The 23,473-nt window shown below is 37.9% G+C and overlaps 1 protein-coding gene across 7 annotated transcripts in view; it reads right to left on the bottom strand.

Annotated features, from left to right (window-relative positions):
• The window catches only part of SMG7 (SMG7 nonsense mediated mRNA decay factor), a 72,111-nt gene that overhangs the window by 2,891 nt on the left and 45,747 nt on the right, over window positions 1-23,473 (bottom strand). For 3 of the 7 annotated variants that reach the window (XM_007175198.3, XM_007175204.3, XM_007175200.3), the window contains 17 exons: window positions 21,840-21,911; window positions 20,825-20,975; window positions 20,304-20,439; window positions 16,290-16,452; window positions 15,784-15,940; window positions 12,941-13,011; window positions 11,323-11,383; window positions 10,047-10,166; window positions 8,731-9,157; window positions 6,718-6,862; window positions 5,846-6,228; window positions 4,825-5,196; window positions 3,904-4,053; window positions 1,865-1,945; window positions 1,235-1,394; window positions 410-580; window positions 144-289 (listed from right to left, as the gene is read on the bottom strand). In XM_007175198.3, coding sequence (XP_007175260.1) covers window positions 144-289; window positions 410-580; window positions 1,235-1,394; window positions 1,865-1,945; window positions 3,904-4,053; window positions 4,825-5,196; window positions 5,846-6,228; window positions 6,718-6,862; window positions 8,731-9,157; window positions 10,047-10,166; window positions 11,323-11,383; window positions 12,941-13,011; window positions 15,784-15,940; window positions 16,290-16,452; window positions 20,304-20,439; window positions 20,825-20,975; window positions 21,840-21,911 — 2,966 coding nt within the window. The remainder of the gene's footprint in view (window positions 1-143; window positions 290-409; window positions 581-1,234; window positions 1,395-1,864; window positions 1,946-3,903; window positions 4,054-4,824; window positions 5,197-5,845; window positions 6,229-6,717; window positions 6,863-8,730; window positions 9,158-10,046; window positions 10,167-11,322; window positions 11,384-12,940; window positions 13,012-15,783; window positions 15,941-16,289; window positions 16,453-20,303; window positions 20,440-20,824; window positions 20,976-21,839; window positions 21,912-23,473) is intronic. The other 4 variants (XM_007175201.3, XM_057557775.1, XM_007175202.3 and 1 more) reach the window with 4 other exon arrangements.

Raw genomic sequence — 23,473 nt, 5'->3', positions numbered from 1 at the left:
AATCTTATAAGGCAGACCATGCTTCTAGGACTTTGCTAGATATGTGCTATGAATCAATCCTAAGGGCCTTAGGAATAAGATTAGCCATTTATGTGAATGAAAGCAGAGACATCTCTTGTGGTTCTTGTTCCTGATCCACTCACCTTTAGGCTTTCCATGAGGACAGCAGAGGAATCCTCCATGGATGGGCCGTGGCCTGTCCAGGAGCCACTTGAAGTGCTGGCCTGATGCCAACTGCTCTCAGAGGATGATGTTGCTGAGAGATAATCAATGCCAAACCCACCCATGGCTAGGAATGAAGAGATAAGAATAATTCAAGAAGTTGTTCTATCATTGCCAAATGCCAAAAGCCAGGGAAGGGTAGAGTAAGTTCTCTCACTTCTGCTAAGCAATGAAGTCTGGATCTCACCTGGCTTATCAGTCTTCCACCGATCTGCAGTTCTCCTATCCCTGTTATCTGGAGTCCCAATGGGTCCAAAATTGGAGAATGGGACAGAATTGTGGTTGTGTGTCGGAGGGGAGCTTGGCAGGCTGCTTGGGTTGGAGGAATGAGGAGATTGGCTGGCTGGTGTTGAATGATCTATGAAATAATAGCAACGCAGGACATTAAACAAAGATGTTTCCCAAACATGCCAAGAATGAAAGTTTCCTGTAGATCTGATCACTTAAATTCTGTTAACAATAACCACAGGGTTTCAGGAGAAAGGCAAATAAAGGCCCCAAAAGGGACCCTGCCAAATGCACTCGTCTGTCTTGCTGTGCATGCCTAAGGCACGTTCCTTGCCTTACAAATAAAACAGGACAGTTTTGTCAAATAAATGCATTCTTTTGGTGTGCCTCTTTCAGATAAGTATAACTGCTCTTCTCTATCAGAACAGAATTGCCTAACCTTAAAAATTACTATTAACTCTGTATTTTTAAAAGTGCAACTTTTCCTGCAAAGAACAAATATCTACAAATAAAACTAAAAAAAGCTGCAAACCTTAAGATAAAACTCGTATTTTTCTCCCTTACAACTCTGCTCATTACTGAGGATGTAAAACAGCTTTTTACTGTCATTTATCATGTGAACCAGTTCATCAGGCTTTTTTTCCTATTTTCCTTCAGAAGTTACTTTAAAAACAAATAACAACAAAATACAAACAAAAACCACCAAAACACAATCAATACTATCTCTTAATCAACTTGAGTGTAGGGGAAATGCAAGGTCTATAATTTAAAGACTAGTCAATACCTGAACTGGCAGGAAGTGATGGAGACCACGGAGTCCCTTCAAAAAGGGAGTACAATGATGTTTCCTGGGGGGCCAATGAGGGATTAAGTTCTGCTTTCGAGCTGCTTGTCAGGTTTTTCCCATACACCTCATTGAACACACTGTTATTTGGGTATCTTTCCTGAAAGACAATGACCACCAAGTTAACAAACTCATGCCAAAGACAGAGATTTAAGAAAAGGCAGTGTTCATGCTCATGGATGCTTATCTTAAGCCTTTCTTTGCAAGACAAACTTTTGAAGGCTTTTACTTCTGTTTCTTTCAGTTTTCCCGTTTAATTCATTTGCCTTTTACTTTCCCTCACCCTTTATTTTGCTCTATGTAAACCACCTGGGTTAGAAAGTATGAATAATTTACTTGCCGAACAACAGAGCCCCAGAGACTTTAATATTAATGAGAAGTTAAACAATTGAAACTTATACAAGTCTCTAGTGTACCCTAATCAAAGGAGGGTGGGGAATAAAATCAAATACCTGGAAAACACCAATATATGGAATAGAAAGGAAAAACAGACATATTGAAATAGAACGGGAAAGAAAATACTAGCCCACAATAAAAGCACAAAGCAGGATGCTTCACTGTTTAACGCACCTGATTGAGAGAGAATCCGGTGAGCGACAGGAAAGAGGATGAATGTGACATGAGCTCTGAGGGCTTCTCCAATAAGGATTTCTTCACAGTCCCGGAAAAAAAGGTAGTTAAATTATGCCTTCCATTTTCTTAATATTAATTTTAAGATACCATGCAACCAAAAGACCACAATTTAAGCATACTTGTACTCACCTATCTTGTACAATTTAAAGCTTAGAAGATATAAATTCAAATCCGTTAATACCATGACACCAGATAAGTGCCAGTTGTCACAGGTGAGTCAGACAGAACCCTCCTGATCAGCACCTCTAATCTAGCACAGAGATCCTGGCAGGGACCCTGGAAACTGGCAGTTTGGAGTGTTCACTAGGCAAGAACCTCAGGAAGCCCTTTGTCAACAGTTGCATTTAAAATACTCTCAAAACAAGAAGGGGAACTGATCAGGCACTGTTTCTCCCTAAATTTTTAAAACACTGACATTAATGACTTTTAAAAAGCCTTTAAATCCATTTGACAACTGGTTTTGTTAGCATGGTTCCTAACAACTCTATTTGTGGTATATATTAAAATAGCTGCTGAAGTCAAGCTTACATTTATTGGCCCTAAGAAAGTTATTAGGGAAAAAAAAGCTGAATCTCTGATGCTCACTGTCACTGAATTGTTGGTCAACAAAGCATTTATTAAACACCTGCTACATGCAAGGCACTTTCACACACATCATTAACGATGTTAAATATAAGAAGGGCTACCGTAAGGTTTTTTTTAACATGAAAAAAAACCCACTAAAAGGCCCCCCTCCGCTTTTTCCACCATCAGCTTCATTTCCAACGGAAGGGGCAAGCACAACAGGAACTAAGGGATTAGGAAACTAGTGTACAGAGACGTGCTCCCTCGCCTGTCCCTCAAGCCACCCCAGCAAAAAAAAGCAGCAAGAAAGGCAAACACGTAGAGGCAACAGTTTAGTAGCTGGACATTCCACAACCTCTAGGCACTGCCATTGCACTACGACGTTCAAGTGTCTAGGGGATCTTTTATTTCTGCTAATTTTGGTGGGGGAAGTGAGAGGTCTCTGTGGCCACTCACTCAGGAAAATTCTTAAGGGAACTTCAAGTGCCAGGGATGGCAGTTTGTCACGAGAGCCATTAAGCAGCTTTCAGTTCTCCTAATACTAAAATCAATGCACTTTAATCTTACGAATGTTTTCTTACCCCGTGTTTATGGGAAAGAAACAGCGAGAAAGTGGAACTCAAGAAGTGTTTTATTAAGATGGCGTGAAGGGAGCGGGGGAAACACCTCACAGCATACATCTTTCTTACAGCCCCCCCCCACCTTAGTAAAATATGTAAACAATGGCATCCTTTGAAATGCACACTGGGTTACAGAAGGTTATTTTTAAAAGATACCACTAATCAATTCTTAGACTTTATTTTACGTCATTCTAGTTATTTATCTCTGTGTTCACTCATTTATGGTACTCCAACAATGTTTATAAATAGAGTCCTTTTCATTTTCACTCATTCTGTTTATGAATCTGGCTCTGAATTTAGATCAGGGCTCTTAGTTAACCAAACAGAAAAGAACCACATACTGTTCGGTAAAATCAATCTAGAATTTTTTTATTCAGTAAAAAATCTAGAACATTATTTCATTTCATATTTTGAATACATGAGGAAAAATCTCACTGTTCCTAAACAAGATTAAATGACACCTAAAATTCCTGGGTCCAGGTGGAAATGATACCTGAAAAGTAAGTTAATTGGCCAGCATCACATTCTGTGTGTGACCAGCCCTGCAGGATGCTTTCTGGATAACATGTAACAAAGCTATAACTATAAGATTTGGGGAAACTATGGAGTCAGACATGTTTTGCTATGTTCTACTACCATTTGAAGGTTAGTTTGGGCAATCAGGAAATAAGTTTTAAAATTCTGTAAAAAAGGAAAGCCCTAGAAAGAAGAAACCACCTATTCCAAGTACTACAAAATCTCAGAAAAGAAGTTGAGGTTAGAGCAAGAAGAAGAATTATGTAAAATACATACAAAGAGGCTTCGTCCAGGAAGAGAGGCGAGAGGCCCCAGCAGAGCTGGGTAAAGATCAGGAGGGTTAGAAAAAATCAGCTCTTCCTCTTCCTCCAAGGCAGCCAGACTCTTTAACAGGTCCGGAGGAAGCAGAGGGGAGCCCTTGGGGTCCTAGTGACAGAAAGGATCACAGTGAGATGCAATAAGGGATGACAAAAGCACAAAGGAGTAGTAGCATGATTAGGGGGATGAAGGCAACTGAAGTCAAGAAGGAAGAAGTAATGAATAGTGAGACAGTATTATGCAAAGAGGAAAAGGCTCTGAAACACCAAAGCAAAGTGACACAAGGACAATGGTAGAGAAAGATCGAGACGACAGAAAGAAGCAAAAGTAGTGACAGAGCAGAACATAAAAGGTTAATGTGGGCAGTGAGTAAAACAATGCAACGGAGCAAAGTGATTAGCCTATCTTGTGCTAACAGAGAAACAGCTTCTTTAAAAGTTACAAACAGATACCTGTTTCTCATGAGTAAAAAGCTCAAGGACAGGGAACTCCACTATCAAAGATAACTGGCTTCCTTCCTCTCAGAAAACAATTTGTTTAAATACGCAATAAACCTATTTTTAAACTTAGATGATTCAGCCCAACTGAGAGGAGCTTTGTCTCAGAATTCTCTAACATGCTGTGTTAGAGATTTCTGCACATGATTTCTCTGCCAGACCATCACAGGTCAAAATCAGGAACAGAATTCTTCAGCTCCCCCAAATCAAGCGTACTATGCAATTGTAAAGAGGAGACCAAAAGCTGCACCCATTTACTCAGCAGCATTCTGCAGCACTAATGAAGCAGAGTGACCTTTATAAACATCTACTTGAGAAATTTAAAGGACATGCATCCCCAGACCTAACTCTGAAGTGCCTGGCGATAGGAAAGGACACACACCTCAAATGGCATCCTGGGCACAGGATCCTGCTCTGGACGGAAGACTCCCGGTGGCCGCTTGCCCCTGCGGTCCATGTTGGCTTGCTGTGCCGTTACAGCTCTGTTATCAGCCAGGCTGTAGGAGGAATCCCAGTAGAATTCTGGGATCTTGACTTCTGAGGGGTTATGGTTATATGGCTCCATGGGAAAAGGCTTCATTTTTTTCTCTAGAGGCTGCTGCTGCATTACAGGAGGTTGCAATGACGGCTCAAACAGTTTTATGGGGTCTTGGGTTTGAAGGTAGTAGGGCTGTTTCACAGGCATGATTTTCCCTAATGGGCCTTGAACCTGAGGGGGATTCCACAGCTGTTTGGAGGCATCCGCCTGTTGATACTAAAAAAGAGATGCCTGTCACCAAGATGAGGATAAAATGCAATGTTACTTACACTCAGTACTCAGCAATCACAGAATGAATCTGAGAGATTTTATCACCAACAAAACTCTAGGCAATGCAGTTTTGTTTACTCTAAGTTTTTCAATACACAGAGCTTTCTGGGAACAGATTAAGGGCACTAAACTCATGTTCCCTTTCAGTTCCATTATTTAAGAGGTTTAATAAATGAGGATGTGAGTGTGGGTGGGCGCGCACACATTTCTCCTTCTGCTTCAAGTGCTGTGGGATGACAAATTATTTAAGACTGGTATCATTGACACCTCATCAAGATTACGATACTATTTCCCTGCTGTAGTTTAGGTTCAAATAGAGGAAATTATTTATAGAAAATCCTTTTCTATAAAGCTGACAAGTAGTAGCAGCAAAGAATGGTAGTTAAGATCTACTGTCCTTTACAAAAGTAAAAAGGAGAACACCTGAACTTTCCTAAACAGCAAAGAGAAGACTTATGTGTTCCCATAATCATTACAAGTCTAAGCAAGAAGTAGCTGAATGCTTAACTAGTATTTTTAATTAACCAAACACGGAATAATTTCAACCTTCCCCTCTCCTTACTTCAGCTGGACAGTACACACAGCTGTAACTTACCTGCTGGAATCCAGAGTGGTGAGGAGGGCTTTTCCCCAAAGCCGGCACAGCTTTTGTAGGGGATTGTTGCTGCTGAGCTAGAGCCTGAACCTGCAACTGGCTTGTAGACTGTGCTGTTGGCTGAGCTGGTAAAGATGTAAGGGGTTGCTGGGAAGGTGGCTGTGGTTGTTGAGGTCCCTGGTTCATCGGCCCTGGTCCAGAGGGCCGTTGCTGGCTGTAAGGAATGTGGGACTGTTTCCCAGCTTGCACCTGGTTTCCTGCTGGAGAGTGAGCTGTAGGCTGAAGAAAGGTTCCCGGGACAGAAACACCAGCTGGGAAGGTGTAACCTGAGCCCATAGAAAATGCCACAGGAGGGGGGATAACATAGGTTGGGGGCGGGAACCCTTCAAAACAGAAGAACATAGCTTTAGTTCTAAGGAAACTTAGCAAAAGAAAGACAAAAAATAGTACAGTCATTTTGGGCTGGGGTGGAGAAGAGGTCTTCTAATAAATTATAAAAGACAGGGATCAACCATCAAGTAAGACTGATCAAGTGCCAATCTATAACCTGATTTCAAGAATTAAATATAGACTATTGGCTGCTACTTCTATCCACGGAGGTAACTGGAGTATCCTAAAGGCAGTTTCTTAGATGCCATGTTTAGTGACAGGAATTCCTTCATAATAACAAGCATAAACTACAGAGAAACTACAAACTACAGAGAAATGGCTCAAAAAACAATTTCATAAACATTAGGGAAAAGAGAACTCCCTTATACCTTTTAACACTATGGTTTAGTAATGTCACTCAGAGTCTAAAATTTCTCAGTGGGTTAATAGAAACTCGTACACAGATGGAATTCAGCAGAAGAAACTACAAAACATATATTTACCTGGCCGGCTGGGAAGAGGAGGGAAGGCTCCAGGGTGATGAATGGGGATGAACTGGGAGTTACTTGCTTGACTTGGGGCTTGAGTTACAGGTGTTTTCCTGGCTTCAGACACTGGAGTCTTTCTTAATTCTGTCTGGGATTTTACCTGTGACCAACCAGAAGCAAAACTATCTATAATAATCTGAAACTCAAATGTGTCAGAAAGAAGCACCTACTCTAAGAAAGTATTTAAAATCCTACTATGTACCCTCCCCCCCCCAAAAAAGTATATGCTGCAGATATTTCACTTCACCTAAATTAAAAATGGGAAAGTCAAATTATTTAATTGCCAAAAAAAGCTATAAGGGCTTAGTTTTACTGGTATAATTATTTTGCTTTCACAATATCATAAAAGTACGAAATACAGAGAAGACCTGAGAACTCATTTGTTTTACAAACGAGACACCTGATGCCAACAGGCTTAAAAAGCTGCTTATGATCTTAAGCCACTGTTATGGGCCCCAGGGCCCTGTATTCTCTTAATGTACATGAATTATGAATGAATAATGACCACTAATCCACAGATGAGACACTTTGGGCCCTCAGTTTAACTCCATCTGGGCAGCTTCAAGGGTTATCAGTCAGGCATCCACGCTCCACCCCGCAACCCTACCACCCTCAGAATAAATAAGGATACTTTCAGCAGTAAGAAACAGGCCTGAGATCCTATACATGGAGCTGGAGAGAAGTAGATGCCATATGCACTGCTCAAGTAATGTAAAGATGAGTAAAATGAGAAAAAATAGGTAGCATTTATAGAAAACTCAGGATGAGGTACAGAGGATGGTGATACATTGACTACTGTCAGGTTTTCTTTAATCATCAATAGTCAGATTTAAAAAGGATGAGAGACCAGAAAAGAGATTTTATTTTCCGTCTGGACCTTTTGGAGAGGCAGTTTCAGAGGATAGAGCCAGAGCAGGCAGGAAATGCTGAACTCTTTATCCCTAAAACCCTGATCCTGTGGCCTTATAATTCTTTTGTCTTCTTCCTTGCCTTTCCCCAACACCTCTCACTCTCTCTGTGCCTTTCCTCAATTTCTACCATGTTTTTCTCTGTTTCTTCCCCTATTATTAACCTTAAAACAGAACTACTATGTTCTTATTTCTCCCTTTCCCCGCAAAAAACTGTAAGGGAAATGCACTGCAGGTATTGTTTATTTGCAAGCAGACTTCAAAACTGTAAGATTCCTCATGCCTACTGTAAATAAATACATTTGCCAAAATGTGTTAATAACCAAATGGCTACAAACATCAGCGGTGTTAATAAAACCAGCACAGAGTAAAGACCCTTTTGTTTATATGAAATCATCTGTATCTCCTTGGAAAGGTGTGTGTGCGTGTGTGTGTAAAGGTGTGTGTGTGTGTGTGTATTTAAAAGAAAAGTCACAAATAACTGAGCAGTGTTTATCCTTTCCCAGCAAGAGACGTGGGTTCTTGCTTTACAAATTCCTATGAGCCAGGATAACACTGAGGTTATATAATGCTACTAGCTGGGGCAGGTATAAATGTCAAGGAAAATAGCCTCATCTTTCCCCAAGAATATATTTTATTTTGTATAGTGAATCTGCAAAACAAAAAACCACCATGTAAGCCTTAATATACTTGGTTCTATGGGATCTATAAAAGACCCCAAATTTTCCACTATAGCATTAATAAATCACAATTATACCTTCCAAAGAAAATGTAATTCTTTGTGAAATTGATAGCTCTGCAACTGGTCATTTCCAGCCACTTAAACTGGAGAGAACTGACAAAAATCAGGTTGAGATTTTTTTCACTCACATTACAACTCCTGAGAGTTGGTGGAGTACCCATCTACCATAGTCCTTTACATGACCTTACTATGCAGCCTTCTAAGAATGCACTGAAGCTTCCAGAATAGTCAATTCTCAAGGCTTTAGGAACAAAATGAAAAATCTTGCCTTTTGTGTGAGCCTTCCTCTAGCTGCTTTATAGTTCAAATACAGCTTACCTGCACTGCCACATTCTGCTTTCCTGTTTCCTGTAACTTTTCTAAGGTGCATTTCTTGGTTTCTGTTTTCCTCTTGTTGTTGTCCTTCTTTCCATCATTCTTAGTTACAGTTATTCCTTTGCTATAGTCCCTTCTCACCTCTTTGGGAGGAAAACTTCTTCCTTGGTCTCTGTTCACTTCTCGTGGCTTAATGTTCTCTTTGAAGGTGACCACTGGTTTCTCTCCTGTGTCACAGTTGTTACTTAGATTTCGGCCTGTAGACAGCACTGATTTCAGTCCTGGGTTCCCATCCACAGCCAGTGACTCTATGATGGTTGTTTCTTGCAGAATGAGGTTCTCTTTGGCTTCACTGGGGTCTTCCAGTATTAACTCTGGGATTTCTGTGATAAACAACAATTTCCCTACCTCATTTTCACACTGAATCAGCCTAAAAAAGTAAAAATAAATCCATATATGAAAAACACAAATCTAAAAGACAATAACAACTGAACTGTGTATGGGTCCCACAGCCTTAAAATGTGGGAAACAGCAGGGTATAACGGTGTGGATTCAGGTAACATAAAAAGCAGTTATGTGAACTCAGATTCTCATTATCCCACTGAACATCACCACCACACATTCCCATGCCCTTTTAACGTTTTCTAATAAGTACAGCTACATTTACTCAGCATGTTTTAAGCACAAGACACTAGACTAGGCCCTTGAAGCAGCTATAATTCCTGTTTTATAGGCGTGAAAACTGAAGCTCAGAGGTATTAAGTTTATTCAAATATGCAACCATGTGAGTGCTTACAGTATAATATGAACCTGAATACAAAAATGAATATGAAACAGTTACTGACTTTGGAAAGGTTATAATCAACCACAGAGATTCTAAGCACACACACCTGGGGAAGTGGCAGAACTAGACACTGAATTCAAATCTGACTCTAAAACCTATGCCCTGTCTATTACACCAACTACCATACCTGCTTCATATTTAACTAGCACCATCCTGGTCTGTCTTGACTGAAACTGACCACCATGCCCCCGTCAATACAAATCACCGTAACTGTGAATATACAATTTAGTTAGATTTATATAGATGTTTATAAATTGGAGAAAAAGCTCATGATAAACAGTGGCGACAAGGCAAACTCCTCTAAAATAGGCAGTGTAATGAGAGAACAGAGGTTAAATAAAGAGATACGTATGATCACTAGGGTCATAGTTTGATGCTGTGTTACCAACATTTTGACTTAAGAGTTTACAATCAATAGCATTATACCAAGTCTAAAACTCATGTGGGGGCTGTGTGTGTATCCGATGAGGAATACCTTGGCTGATTATCTGCGATCCATTTGCCTATAGAGATCAAGCGCTGCTGTCGTATTTGTCTTTGCTGACCCTCTTTGTCTCCTGTAATACCCTGGTGGCCTTTGGAAAAATCCAAGTTCCTAAAATTGATATAAGCAAATTATAGAAAATTAAACCTAATGAACTGCAATGGCTTCAGATTTTTCCATACAGGTTAGCTATTTAATGTAAGCAACTGCATTTGTTTAAATTTATTTATGCTCTCAAAGATTGTAAATACAATGAAACAAAGTAGAAAAGACAATATGCAAAATTCACTATATTAATGTGATACTTTTACTTATATTTCACTTTCTCACGGAGGAGCTCAAATAAATCACCATCTTTTATTAGGAAAGATTCTTTTATCATAAGAATAAAGTTTTCATTAACACTAACCTTGCATTATAAGTAACTCACTTCAAATGACCATGGCAATGCTAAGGGTCTCTGAAATGCCTATTCTAACAAATAGTATTAATCTATCCACTTTAAGGTGGCCCAATCTAAATCAGAAAAAATGTATACATATCATAAAGTACATAGAGCAAAGAACTAACTGACATTAGAAAGGTAAGTCAACCTAAAAAATAAGGATTTTTCAGATTTCTCATTAAGCTATCTTTAAAAAAAAAAAAAAGAAGCAGCATCTAAGAATTGCTAGGCAGTAGGTCAGATACTAAGGATACAAAGATAAATGAGAAATAGTCCCTACCTTAAGGAACAAATAATTATGATTTAATCTGAAGAAATAAAAGCTAAACAAAGAATAAGAGAAGCATAATAAAGAAGGGTTAGTTTCTTCTGATAAGCTTTGAAAAGGTTTCACAGAGTTAAGTGATACCTGAGCTGGACCTTGGACAGGTATGGTTAAGTGCTAACAGGTTGGTAAGGGAAGGGCAAAAGAGGAAGTGGGAATGTTCTAGGCATAGCATGAACAAAGTTTTGGAGGAATAAATATACAGAGCTATTCAAGTACAGGACATAGTGTATGTATAATATGTGTAAGTACTGGAGGGGAGGAAGGTGAAAGTGGCAGGAAATATGACTGAAAAACTAAGCATTTGGACATTAAGCTAAAAAAGATATTATAACAACTGGGGATGGGTAAATTGAAGTTTTTGTATTAGTAATGGGACATCATCAAGCCTGTACTTTAAAAATATAATTGCTGAAGCAGAATAGAATGGACAATATAGGGAAGTTGATTAGGAAGCTTTTTTATACTCTAGGTAAACAGTGATAAAAGCCATCTACCTGAAAGAAGGTCTCAAAGCCAAGAATCCTTGTAACTCAAACTCCTCTGGAAGTGGTGTAGCTACAGAAGGGCAGAAAACAAGATCTGTAAATATCTTAATTAAAATACTTTCATTCAGCAGGATATTACTTCTTAAATTAAAAAAAAAAAGTATTTTTTAGACAGAGAGAAACTATAATGCTCATAGTTCTCTGCTCTTCTTTATAGTAATCTTGATAGAATAACTTACCTGTCAAACCCCTGCATGTTGCCTTTGGGCCCTAGACATTGTCCTAGTACTCACCTACTACTCATTGTTGAGGAGGATGGGTACAATGGACTTCTTTTCCCCCTAGCAGCATTAAAAATTCAAAGCCTCAGATCCATTAATCACAATGTTTAGATTATCTCCTTGTTAACTCAAAGTATTGAATACCAACAATGACATAACTTGGGAGCTTGTAAGAAATACAGAATCTTGGGCATTATCCCAAACCTACTGAGTCATAAACTGCATTTTAACAAGATCCCAGGTGATTCATTTGCAAATATGATGCTTGAGGGGCACTGATGTAATGGAAGAAAAATAATCAGAAAGGAGTCAACTACGGATTGTTCAGTGCAGGATTATTTATAATGGGGAAATTTTTTAAGCAAATGGACAATGATAAAATAAATTATGGCAGAGCCACAGGACGGAATATTAAGCAGCCTGTAAAAATCATGTTCCAAAATGTTTAAATGACAAAGGAAAAGGCTAACAATGTAGTGTTAAATTATAAAGCAGGTACAAAGTTGTATCTGACATCAATCACATGCAGGTTGTGTGTATGTACACATAAGTAAAAGCCTCAAAGAAAATACACTATCATGTGAATAGTACAGAAAGTATCTCTGTATGAGAGAATTAAGGGTGACGTGTGTTATGTTTGTATGTCCCAAATGTTCTATGATAAGCAAGTATTACTTTGACAGAATAATGTTGTTCACATTAGTTCCTTAAAAAAACCTACTAAGAATGAGGAGGAAAGGAAGATGGAAAGAATCTGAAGGTACTACACTCTCTGGGCTCCTATGCAAATGTAGCTAAACAGGAGAATAAGCTGCTGAGAGAACTGGAAGAACATTACCTCTATTTCCACCCACTTAATCAATACAGAGCTCAAAGTCACTTCTGAGTTACTGCATTTAAAGTCAAACACTTGGGCTTCCCGGGTGGCGCAGTGGTTGAGAATCTGCCTGCCAATGCAGGGGACATGGGTTCGAGCCCTGGTCCGGGAAGACCCCACATGCCGTGGATCAACTGGGCCCGTGAGCCACAGCTACTGAGCCTGCGCGTCTGGAGCCTGTGCTCCGCAACAAGAGAGGCCGCGATAATGAGAGGCCCGCGCACCGCGATGAAGAGTGGCCCCCGCTTGCCGCAACTGGAGAAAGCCCTCGCACAGAAACGAAGACCCAACACAGCCATAAATAATAAATAAATAAATAAATAAATAATAAAAAGAAACGTCAATCTTTAAAAAAATAATAATAATAAAGTCAAACACTTAAGAACAAAACCCTGTTTTTCTCTGGCCTTAAGCCGACTATTAGCGATGGAGAACAATGTCAGTGACACAAGGTTAAGGTAGCCCTTACCATTAGTACTTGAAAGATCCTCTTCATGGGGATGGAAACTATTCAGAAGAGAAATTAGCCAAGGCCAAATGCTGTAAATTAAACAGATAGTTCAGACTTTATTTTTGCATGAAAAACCAGAACACTAATAAGCCATGAAAGTGTTACCTATAGGACCATGACTATGTATTTTTCCCTTGCTTCAGCATTTTAAAGGCTGTATGATTTCCTAAAACATATTTCCAAATGTGTCAAGATAAGATACACCAAAAGGGCCAAATTTCCATGATAGAGACCTACTACTGCAGATCGTTTCCCAGGCTCCTAATTTAACAATTAGCAAAATTAATTTGTCAGTTTTAAACATTGATATTTACTGAGAAAACTTTGACCAGAGAAATAGCACATTATGTTTTTATAGTTTTCACATACAGTATCAGTTGTGGAACCCATTACTAGTTTTTAATCCGTGATGGGGGTGTGGTGACATCATAGTCAAATCACATTCTCTGTTCAAAGTGATGACTGTGCCTTTTTATGATACAACAAAATCCACACATTGCTGTAATATCCTTACCTGTTTCCTAATACAAAGTTTTTGCCAAAGTTTGAAAAATATTAAAAAATATTCTTAATATTTAGTTAAAATATTAAAAATAATCACGATCTACTGACGGTAACATTAAGGTTTCTTGAAATACTTAACAACCAATGGTGGTGAAAAGTGTGTTTTAAAAAAAGAAAGCCCAAGGTTAGTTGCCCAGGATAGAGAAATTGGATGTACATCACCACATCACAGAAAAAACCTGGAAGTTGACAACTATTTCTGACAGTTGTACACTTTAAAATATGGGAATATGCTGCTTAAAAAAATATAAATGAATAATACAGAAAAAATATATAATGAAATAAACACTGAAGAATAAATGTCTGCTACAAGTCTTTGGGGATGTAACGAATTATGAGACAGTTGAAAAAGAAGATTAATAACCTAAAAAAGAATGTTAGACTAGAACAACAATATCTTTATGCAACAAATATGAGATCTCAAGAAACAGAATACAGAAGAAGAGTGTGAGAAATGACTTAATGATATATTGCTTTACCCCACTGTGGGTTACTTAAGTCTAACTTTGCTTTCTACAAAGGAAAAAAATACATCACTATTTCATGCATTTGTTAGCTTAAGATAACATGCTCTCAAAAAATGTACAGAAGAAGACAAGTTCTAGAAATTGTAAAGGCCCAAAAGCAAGAAACTGAAGGTTATTTGAATATATATAAAACTTTGAGTTCACAATGAGGAACTGTTTTTTTCATCATTTAAAAGATATAAATGAAGATTATTACACCTTGATATATCAGACATATAAGGAAAATCTTCAGTTTTAGAGAAATACCCCACACTAGCCTAAAATGAGTAGTAACATAATTTAAGACAGAATGAAATACCTGCAAGGCCATAATTCTAAAGATCCCAACAAATCTAAGAGAAGGAATGGGGAAGAGAAAATGATGGGGAAGAGAAAATGATAGGGAAGGAAAAGGAAAAAAGTTTGTAAATAAACTATTCCTTCTGGCTGAATATCCTTTGCAACGATAAGAAATGGGAATGCACCGGAAGTTTCCTGGTGGTCTAGTGGTTAGGACTCGGCGCATGGCCCGGGTTCAGTCCCTGGTCAGGGAATTGAGATCCTGCAAGCTGCGTGGCATGGCCAAAATAAAATTAAAAACAGAAAGGGAAAAAAAAAAAAAACAAAACAAAGAACTAGGAATGCACAGAATGGGCCTATAAGATCACTGTACAGGAATAAAAAAACCGAATAAAAATATCAAAGCTTCTTTCACAGCATTACTGATACAAGTTACTGAACCAAACACAAGTTCTAAAGTACACATGGGAAGGAAAAATGTATACCTCTGGTCGAGAAATGAAAATCCGGTGCAAGAAAGCAATGTCTAAAAATATGTATGACTTACTAATACCTACATTGGCACAGAAAGGAGATGTGTAGTATGCTGTACTATGTTGCTAAACTCTATTCATGACAATGTCAAAAATGAAGGCGCTTAAAGTTAGGTTTGAGGGGAAAAGAGGAAAGAAAAGTATGCAGTAAGAGGGATCACAGGGTCTTAAACGTGGCTTGGACATTTTCTAGGTTGTGACCTTAGTCAATGTGTAGATACTGGGCCACAAAGCAGATATTTCAGAGACTCTCCTAATATCCACCATCAAAATATGCAGGGGAGGAACTTCCCACTCACTGCAAAGCCTCACTGGAAATAGTTATTCCTATAATCAAAGGTAAACTGAATGCTTTCATTTGCCACTGTAAAATGAATAGTTCCTAAGAACTGTCAGAATTATTCTGAGTAGAAATTACAGAGAAAGTAGTGAGAGCCAAAATAACTTCCAATCTTCTATGCTTAAAACAAATATAACTCAAATGGGGTGTTACTAAAAGGCAACAAACAGCTTATGTACAGAAAAGAATGGAAGAAGTAAAAATCTCTTCCCTTCAACTCCTAAGCATAAAATTGGGGCATATTATAGTGAATAAGAAACAAACTGATTTTATTTCTATTTCATTTTGAAATCTGAAAAATGCCTTTTCCCCAGGACGGCAACCAGGAACAGGGGGAGCACACAGGGAGTCAGAAATCCTTAAGACTGTGCCTCACATGAAGAATTCAAACAAACAAATAAAAAGCATACAAAGAAGTCTTCAGTTCAATTTCTAGAGAGTAGGTGGAAAATACAAAGTCTTCCATTATTCCAATACTGTTTTAGAAGGCAGTTTTTACATATCTGAATATCAAACAAACAAAGCACACAAGCTAACATGAAACTCCGAGACACTTACTACTGTCTTTCATCCACCACTGCCTCCTGAAAGACCCTGGGTCTGAGTCTCAGCCAGTCCATGGAGACCTTGACTGCAGGTAGGGGATAGGCATTGTAGGATTCCTCCTGAGACTGGTTCTGGAGAGGACACTTGCACAGGATGCCAAGAAAAGACACTTAAAGAAAAAATGTGTTCAGAGAGCATAAGATATTTGAAATTGTGTACCAGTCCAAATTAAAATATTATTATGAGCCTCCTGCTGTATCCTACTTAATACTTAAATATCTTACAGCTTCTTTCTAAAAAGGCATTTTCTTTCCTATGTTAAAAATGTTATAGATACAGTTGATGAGGGGGTGTCAGCAGATAAAAGGACAGAACTTAGGGTTTAGGCCTCCTGATTCAATATTAAGAAATGTAGGACACTTTTTAGTGTTACTAATGCTTTGTTATAATGATGAAAATGCCTAAGATCATGCTTTCCAAAGAAGATGGCACAGAAAGTTAAATGATTTTATACTCACTAAAGAGGGCCAGCAACTGTGTCCAACACAGCTGCTCATCTTGGCTATAACTATGCTGTTCCGTTTCATTGCTAAAGTCACGAAGGTGATGAAGTTGAAACAGGTTAATGACAGTGACGTGAACTAACTGCTGAGAGTTGAAAGCTTTTTGGAATAGCAGCCTCTGTAAAAGAAGACAGGAATATTGAATATATTATCAAGAACAGAAGCCATCTTTGACACAAGAATTAAACTGGCAGTCTGCATTTAAAGCCACAAAGGTTAACATTTATAGATGAGTATTTTAATTGAGTCTGACATGGTCTGATGTTTCTCATGTTGACTTTCTGCCTTGAAAGGATTAAACCCAGACACCACAGAGCTGTTTGAGCTGTTTTTTTTTTTAACAATACTTTTTTCCATGAGAAACTATACATATATATATATATATTTTATAATTTTTTAAAATACATTTATTTATTTATTTATGGCTGTATTGGGTCTTTGTTGCTGTGCGCGGGCTTTCTCTAGTTGCGGTGAGTGGAGGCTACTCTTCATTGCAGTGCATGGGCTTCCCACTGTGGTGGCTTCTCTTGTTGCGGAGCACGGGATCCACAACGTACAGGCTCAGTAGTTCCAGCACGTGTGCTTAGCTGCCCTGAGGCATGTGGGATCTTAGTTCCCCGACAAGGGATTGAACCCACGTCCCCTGCATTGGAAGGCGGATTCTTAACCACTGGACCACCAGGGAAGTCCCAAAAGAAACTTATTTATAAATGAGATATATAGCAAGAACATATCTGGAACACAGGGTAAATGATAAACTAAAGCAATCATTAACAAGTGTTATAGGCGCTTCAACAAATTATTACACTTACATTTTCCCCTATTAGAAAAGCATGGTCTTCATAATCGGATTTCTTTTACTTAATAACTAGGTGTTCACAGTGACCTGCTAATCAGCACTATACGGAAAAATTCACCTACATGCTCTCAGTTATAGCCTTAACTTCATCACCCTTCTACCTTAATATCTACAGTAATTTAGATTACTCCCATATAAAATATTTTTCAAACACAAGTTCCTAACAAAGTTGATAGCTATTAGAGATGATACCTGGCTTTGCCCTACACTTTAGCATAGCCAAGTACTCTCCCTCCCCAGGGAAAATTTTTGGAGAAAGTGGGCGATTCACTGTCACTAGCCTTATGGTGGGAAATAGCAAACTACTTACAGTTCTACCAGCAGTGACAAGAGATCCTACCATCTCAGAAATTTACAGCTGCCTTTGTCTAGCCTATTCTGAGATTTTTTTTTTTACATAGTTAAAGAATCTGAAATATCCAGAATAAGTTCTATAATTCTACTAATAAGACCTTTCACATTATCATTGGAAAAAAATACAATTGTACTTTTCTTTAACTCTGTTCTCCCTATCATCTCTCTCAGTTTCCTTGTCATCTGCCTTTCCAGTATATACATCAAGAATGCTCACTCCTTTTCTAAAGATATCGACCATTTTTCTTTCCTTTACTCTGAATGTCCTGAAATGCTATCTCTTCTCCAGAGTTCTCCCACAAAACCTCTCCTTCAATCTCTACATCCAACCTTATAGATCAGCTGATCGTTTACAGAAATGCATAATATTGGCATGAGAATATTAATTTGTATTTTTCAAAAAGCATTTTTTCCTGTAAGTATAGTTTACAGCAATGTATCCCTTGTATCTATAAATCCACTGGCATTTCTTTTAGAAGGTGATGTCCTACCAAACAAATCCTAGCCCTTTAAAAACATTTTTCTAGTGTATGCACAGAAACATTACAGCATATGAGTGCAGCCTAGTACTAGCAAATGATAATGTAAGTTCATGAACACACAGACTTTGTCTTGTTCTCCCCTGTCTATCTCTAAGAGCTTCAGAAAAGTACACAGTAGACAGTAGGTACTCAAACACTTAGTGAAGGAATAACCCAGACCTTTAGAAGTAAATATGTAATTATTCAGTTGTAATTTCATAACATTTGGATTGTATTTTAGTAAACAGAGGAGTTCCCTGGGAACAAAATCAAACCGGAACTGACTTTTTGTTCCTCAAAGACACTTTCAACAGCAGTTGAGGAATATACTGAACTAAATACCATTAAGAAACAGCACACATTTAACAGATAGGAATAGCCTTGTATCTCAATTCCTAAATCCCAGGCCTTAAGTCCTTCAACGAACCTCAAGTTGGTACACGTTTCTGCTTAGTAGCTAAAGACTTGCTAGTTAGACAGATACACTGATGTTTACATGTGGATAATACTAATTATCTATAAAGGCTTTAGAAATACTTACCCAACTATGCTAAAATTTCACTCCAACAACGTTCTTCTGACATTTCAGTACTGGGTGAGGTTTAAAATAGATCTGCCTCATACTATGTTTAACTTCAGAGTGTTGGAATGATATTTCAAAGTGTATTTTAGCAATTGCCCACATACACCCACCAGAACTTCACATTCAGAAATATATCTGAAGAGAGTATTAGTATTTGAGGTTGAACCAAATACAAAACTGACTAGATTTTATACAAGAATAACTCACATAAAGAAGATCTCACTAAGGTAGGTCCCCCCTTCCTCCCCATTTAGGGAGTATATCTTTCACAGAACCAGAACTGGAAGCAAGATCAAAACGTCATCTGGTCCAACTCCCTGCTAGTTAATGGGACTGCACCTAAACCATCCAAGAAAGATGGCTGTCAATCCGACTTTTAAGCTCTCAAAAGAGAGACCCCCTCAGTAATCCCCTACAGTCTCTATTTAAATTTTAAGATTTTATTTCTGACCTCAGAAAGACAAAGGTGTGTTATTTTAAAATAATCCTTCATATAACTGAAAACGTATAATGAAACTATTTAGCCTTGTTTGTTCTTTCTAGGCTGAAGAGCCTAGGGCTTTAAAAAGTTGGTTGTTTCTTTCATGTACCCAACTCTATAAATCATGGGCTAAATTTAAATAGGTCACTAAGAGAAGCAAAGAACAGAAGGGGACTCTAGAAGCTTATTTTAAAACAAACTATGTCTATTATAGTTATTTAGTATGATCTCTTACGCATAAAAAGTATCAACTAAAAATGATTATCTGTAAAAACTATTTCACACTGACTATATTTGGCTAATTTATTATCTCAACTGTCTAAGTTCAACAATCTCTGGAATGTGAAACTTTTATAATACTTATAAAACTGTAAAGTAGTTACAGACAATTCCCCAAGTGTATAGATACTCAGAAGTAACCAAGAAATATAAAATGTTCTTTGAGACTGTCTTGTTTACTGTTGATTCTAGTGACTAAAACAGTGACTGATACATACTAGTCAAATATTTGTTGAATAAATGAACTAAAAATAAAATTAATGCTAATACTTAATTTTGACTCCTCCAATATTATATAAATTATACTACATTTAAACTGCTAATTTAATATACTAATAAAAAATTATTTTCATATATATAAATAGAACAAAGGTTACTTAATTTTATCTCCTTATACAAATTAGTACAACATATTCCTGTTGAATGAAACTCTCATTACATTCCTTCAATCAACCACAAACTCTGAGAGATCGAAGCACAAGGAGAACAATGCGCTCGGTTTGCAGAATGGAATTACTATCTATGAAGTAGGTAACAGAATCATATCTAAATACAGAAACCATCAGATGTAGGACTTCCAAAACTGAGAAAAGAAAGGTGCTTGGTCTGAGAAGGAAGGAGGAAAAATTGTTTTTTCCCACTATGATATTTTCTGCCAAATGATATTTTCAGCTACTTAGTGAAAACACTGCTGCTGTATTTCTTTATATAGACAGCACCTCAGTTTAAACTGAAAGAATGCTGTATGCAAGAATTTCACATGCTTTAAATTTAGTTTTTATCAACAGTTTGCAATTAAGTAATGACATAAAAAGTGGGAGTAAGCCTCCTCCAAATCTTATGCTTCCTCATTTAGACAAGACAAACAATTCTCTATTTAAAAAAATCTAACCTTAAACTGTTCTTCCAATTTCTCTCGAAGAGGGCTCAACTTTTCCAAGCTCTTACTCAGGTACACATGACCGTGGAACTTAATAAAGGCCTTGATGAAGTCAGAAACACCCCATTTGGTTTTCACCTCATCCCGGCTGAAACGAAAGAAAAACTTCCATGAATCTTAAGCAACAAAATGGCTAAAACCTCTTACAGGAGACTTCGATTTGCAAAAACACATTATTTGAGCACCTGTGACTCAAGGAGAGGGTTCGGCATCTGACTGACTTTTCAACTGCAACACACTCAGATGAGTCAGTACTCAGCAGCCTGTACGCCTCCACTGGGAACAAATCAGAGGCTGACTGGCTGAAATTCAGTGATGACTACATGCAAAACTATTGTAATGTATATGTTTAGAAATTAGGCAAACCTAAGAGAAGAGAAGCATAGGTAAACTGGCCATTATTTCTTACATGCCCAAATTTGAGGGGTGAAGGCTACCAGGTTACAAAGTCCTCTTGGAAAAGTCAACCCTACCTTTCCAGTGCTTTAGAAAGTGCTTTTTGTAGATTAGTAGAGGCAGCTGGGAAAGGGAACTTCACAGCAATGCTTCTGCAGTAGTAGAAAATTGTGGTCAGATGGTCTCCTTTGGAAGAAGCTAAGATAGCCAACTGATTGTAAGGCTGACCTGGAGGAGAAAGTTAAGATTCTAAAGCAACCCAAAATGCATGAAGTCTTGCTATCAGAACATAGAAGGCCAGTTTTTAAATCTTTATATTAACAATGGGGAGTACTTCATGAAGTAAATCTCATGACTACCTCATTAAAAATGGCATAATGTAAAACAGCACACTTCAGCTATGGTACATATTATATTTAGGTTGAAGAGTCACATAATTAGGATGAAGCGCACAATAAGTTCAAATAAGACTTCAGAAAGGGCTAGACAGTAAATATTTTTGGCTTTGTGGATCGAAGAGTCTCTATCACGACTACTCAACTCTGCCATGATAGTGGGAAAGCAGCCACAGACAACATGAAATAATGTGTGTCCAACTGCCATCCCTGCCTTCAAGCGGCTCCTTTAGAAGTGAAAGGACTTTCAATGTGGCTTAACAAGAATGTAGATCACCAAACATCTACAGTAATTTAATTCAAGAATCACTGCTAATGCCTATCTTGGGAGCCATCAAAAGTCAAAAGCATTATCTTTTAGTAATAAGAGATAATTTTTCTAGGAGGGAAATGATAGTATTAAAAAGAAAATTATTCTATAAGTAATTAAGGAAGCCAGAGTTGTTGAAACAATTTTAGATCACATTAGGAAATATTCTATTTATATTGCTTTACTGACAATCGTAATATTAGTTTAAAAAATTTATTTCCAGTTACAGAGAATGTACAGTTAAAAGGAAAAATATAATAATCAATACCAAAACTCAACATTTTTTGGTTTCTTAACACTTGAAAGATGAGCCTTGAACTATTCACCATTTTTCTATATCTAGAGTAAAGTGTCATCATCAACCGCAAGTTGACATGGCCCACTCACCATTAGAGGGGACAAGCTGAGCCGCATGCCTGTAGTAGGACTCTGCCTGGCTGGTCTGGTTTCTGTATCGAGCTGAGAGGAGGAAAAAGAAAGTTTAGTTTAAAAACAAACGAACAAACAAACAGAAAAAACAAGCATTAGGGTAATATTTCCAAAGCAGCTACAGTTTAACAATTTAAAATTAATAAACACATTAAAATTAAGATGATTAAAGACAGAAAATATTTTAAAACAAATTAACTATAGGATTATGTGTGAAGTGTCTATCCGGCCTTCCCTATTTGGGACATTCAGCATGTAACCAATTTTAAAGCTTACCTAGCCCCCTTTTTCAGGTCCTCCAGTGTCATGCATCACCAGCTCCCACTATGGACTATGCTGGTGACCTGGAGCCGGCCCACAAGAAGGGGTGAGTTATATGGCACTTAAAAACAAAACAAAACAAAAAAACACTATACAATATGATCTGAAATTTATGTATTTCTTCAATATCTTATAAAGTGATTTTGAAAAATGCTTCAAACCGGACTTCCCTGGTGGCGCAGTGGTTAAGGGTCCACCTGCCAATGCAGGGGACACAGGTCTGACCCCTGGTCCAGGAAGATCCCACATGCCGCGGAGCAACTAAGCCTGTGCACCCCAACTACTGAGCCTGCGCTCTAGAGCCCGCGAGCCACAACTACTGAGCCCGTGTACCACAACTACTGAAGCCCGCGCGCCTAGAGCCTGTGCTCTGCAACAAGAGAAGCCACCACAATGAGAAGCCCGTGCACCGCACCAAAGAGTAGCCCCCGTTCGCCGCAACTAGAGAAAGCCCGCGTGCAGCAACGAAGACCCAACGCAGCCAAAAATAAATAAATAAATTTTCTTGAAAAAGAAAAAAGAAAAATACCTCATACCTATTGCAGTATTATTTATGTGTGTGCAAAGAATACATTGAAAGCAAAGCCAATCTAAATATACTACCCACTGAATCTCCCTGTAGAAATTTTAGGGCTTACTTTGATGTGACCTCTCATGGAGTCAATGATTTATGACATCAAGAAATCTAAAATCTTTGAACTTAAAGCGGTAATGCTCTCCATTCCTTGTTATTTGAGGACAGCCAAAACATAATCCTATAGTTAATTTGTTTTACAACCCTTTTAGGTCACCTTAAAGGAATGAACAAGAATAAATAAGTCATATAACATTCCCAGATAAAATATATAAAGTGAAAACACAAATCTAACTGTAAAGAGGAAACAATTACAAATGAGCTTTTAATGCACTGGCAGGCAGACAAAAAGGCAATCCCAGCTTCAGAATGACTAGTTTTCATAAAGCCCACAACCCAAAGGGGCTCAGCCTTTAGGGGATACTGTGGCACCACTCTGAAAAACTTAGCTTTGATTACATTTCTGCTGCTTCATTATTTGCCTACATCTGCATAAAGTCTGAACAAAGTTTAAATCTGAACATGAAAGTTACTTCCTTCAAGATCCTTTGCCAATCCCAAAGCATCCCGAAACTCTAGGTTCCTTAAAAGACATTTTAGAGTTTCCTCTTACGACAATCTAAGTTGTGTGTGTATTTTTAAAGGAAAATAATTTCTTTCTGTGACTACTCCAAAGAAAAGCATGAATGCATGATCA

This window comes from Balaenoptera acutorostrata, chromosome 1 (genome assembly GCF_949987535.1).
Source record: "Balaenoptera acutorostrata chromosome 1, mBalAcu1.1, whole genome shotgun sequence".
Lineage (NCBI taxonomy): Eukaryota > Metazoa > Chordata > Mammalia > Artiodactyla > Balaenopteridae > Balaenoptera > Balaenoptera acutorostrata.
The sequence above is the reverse complement of the archived record's forward strand: the minus strand, read 5'-3'. Positions and strand labels throughout refer to the sequence as shown.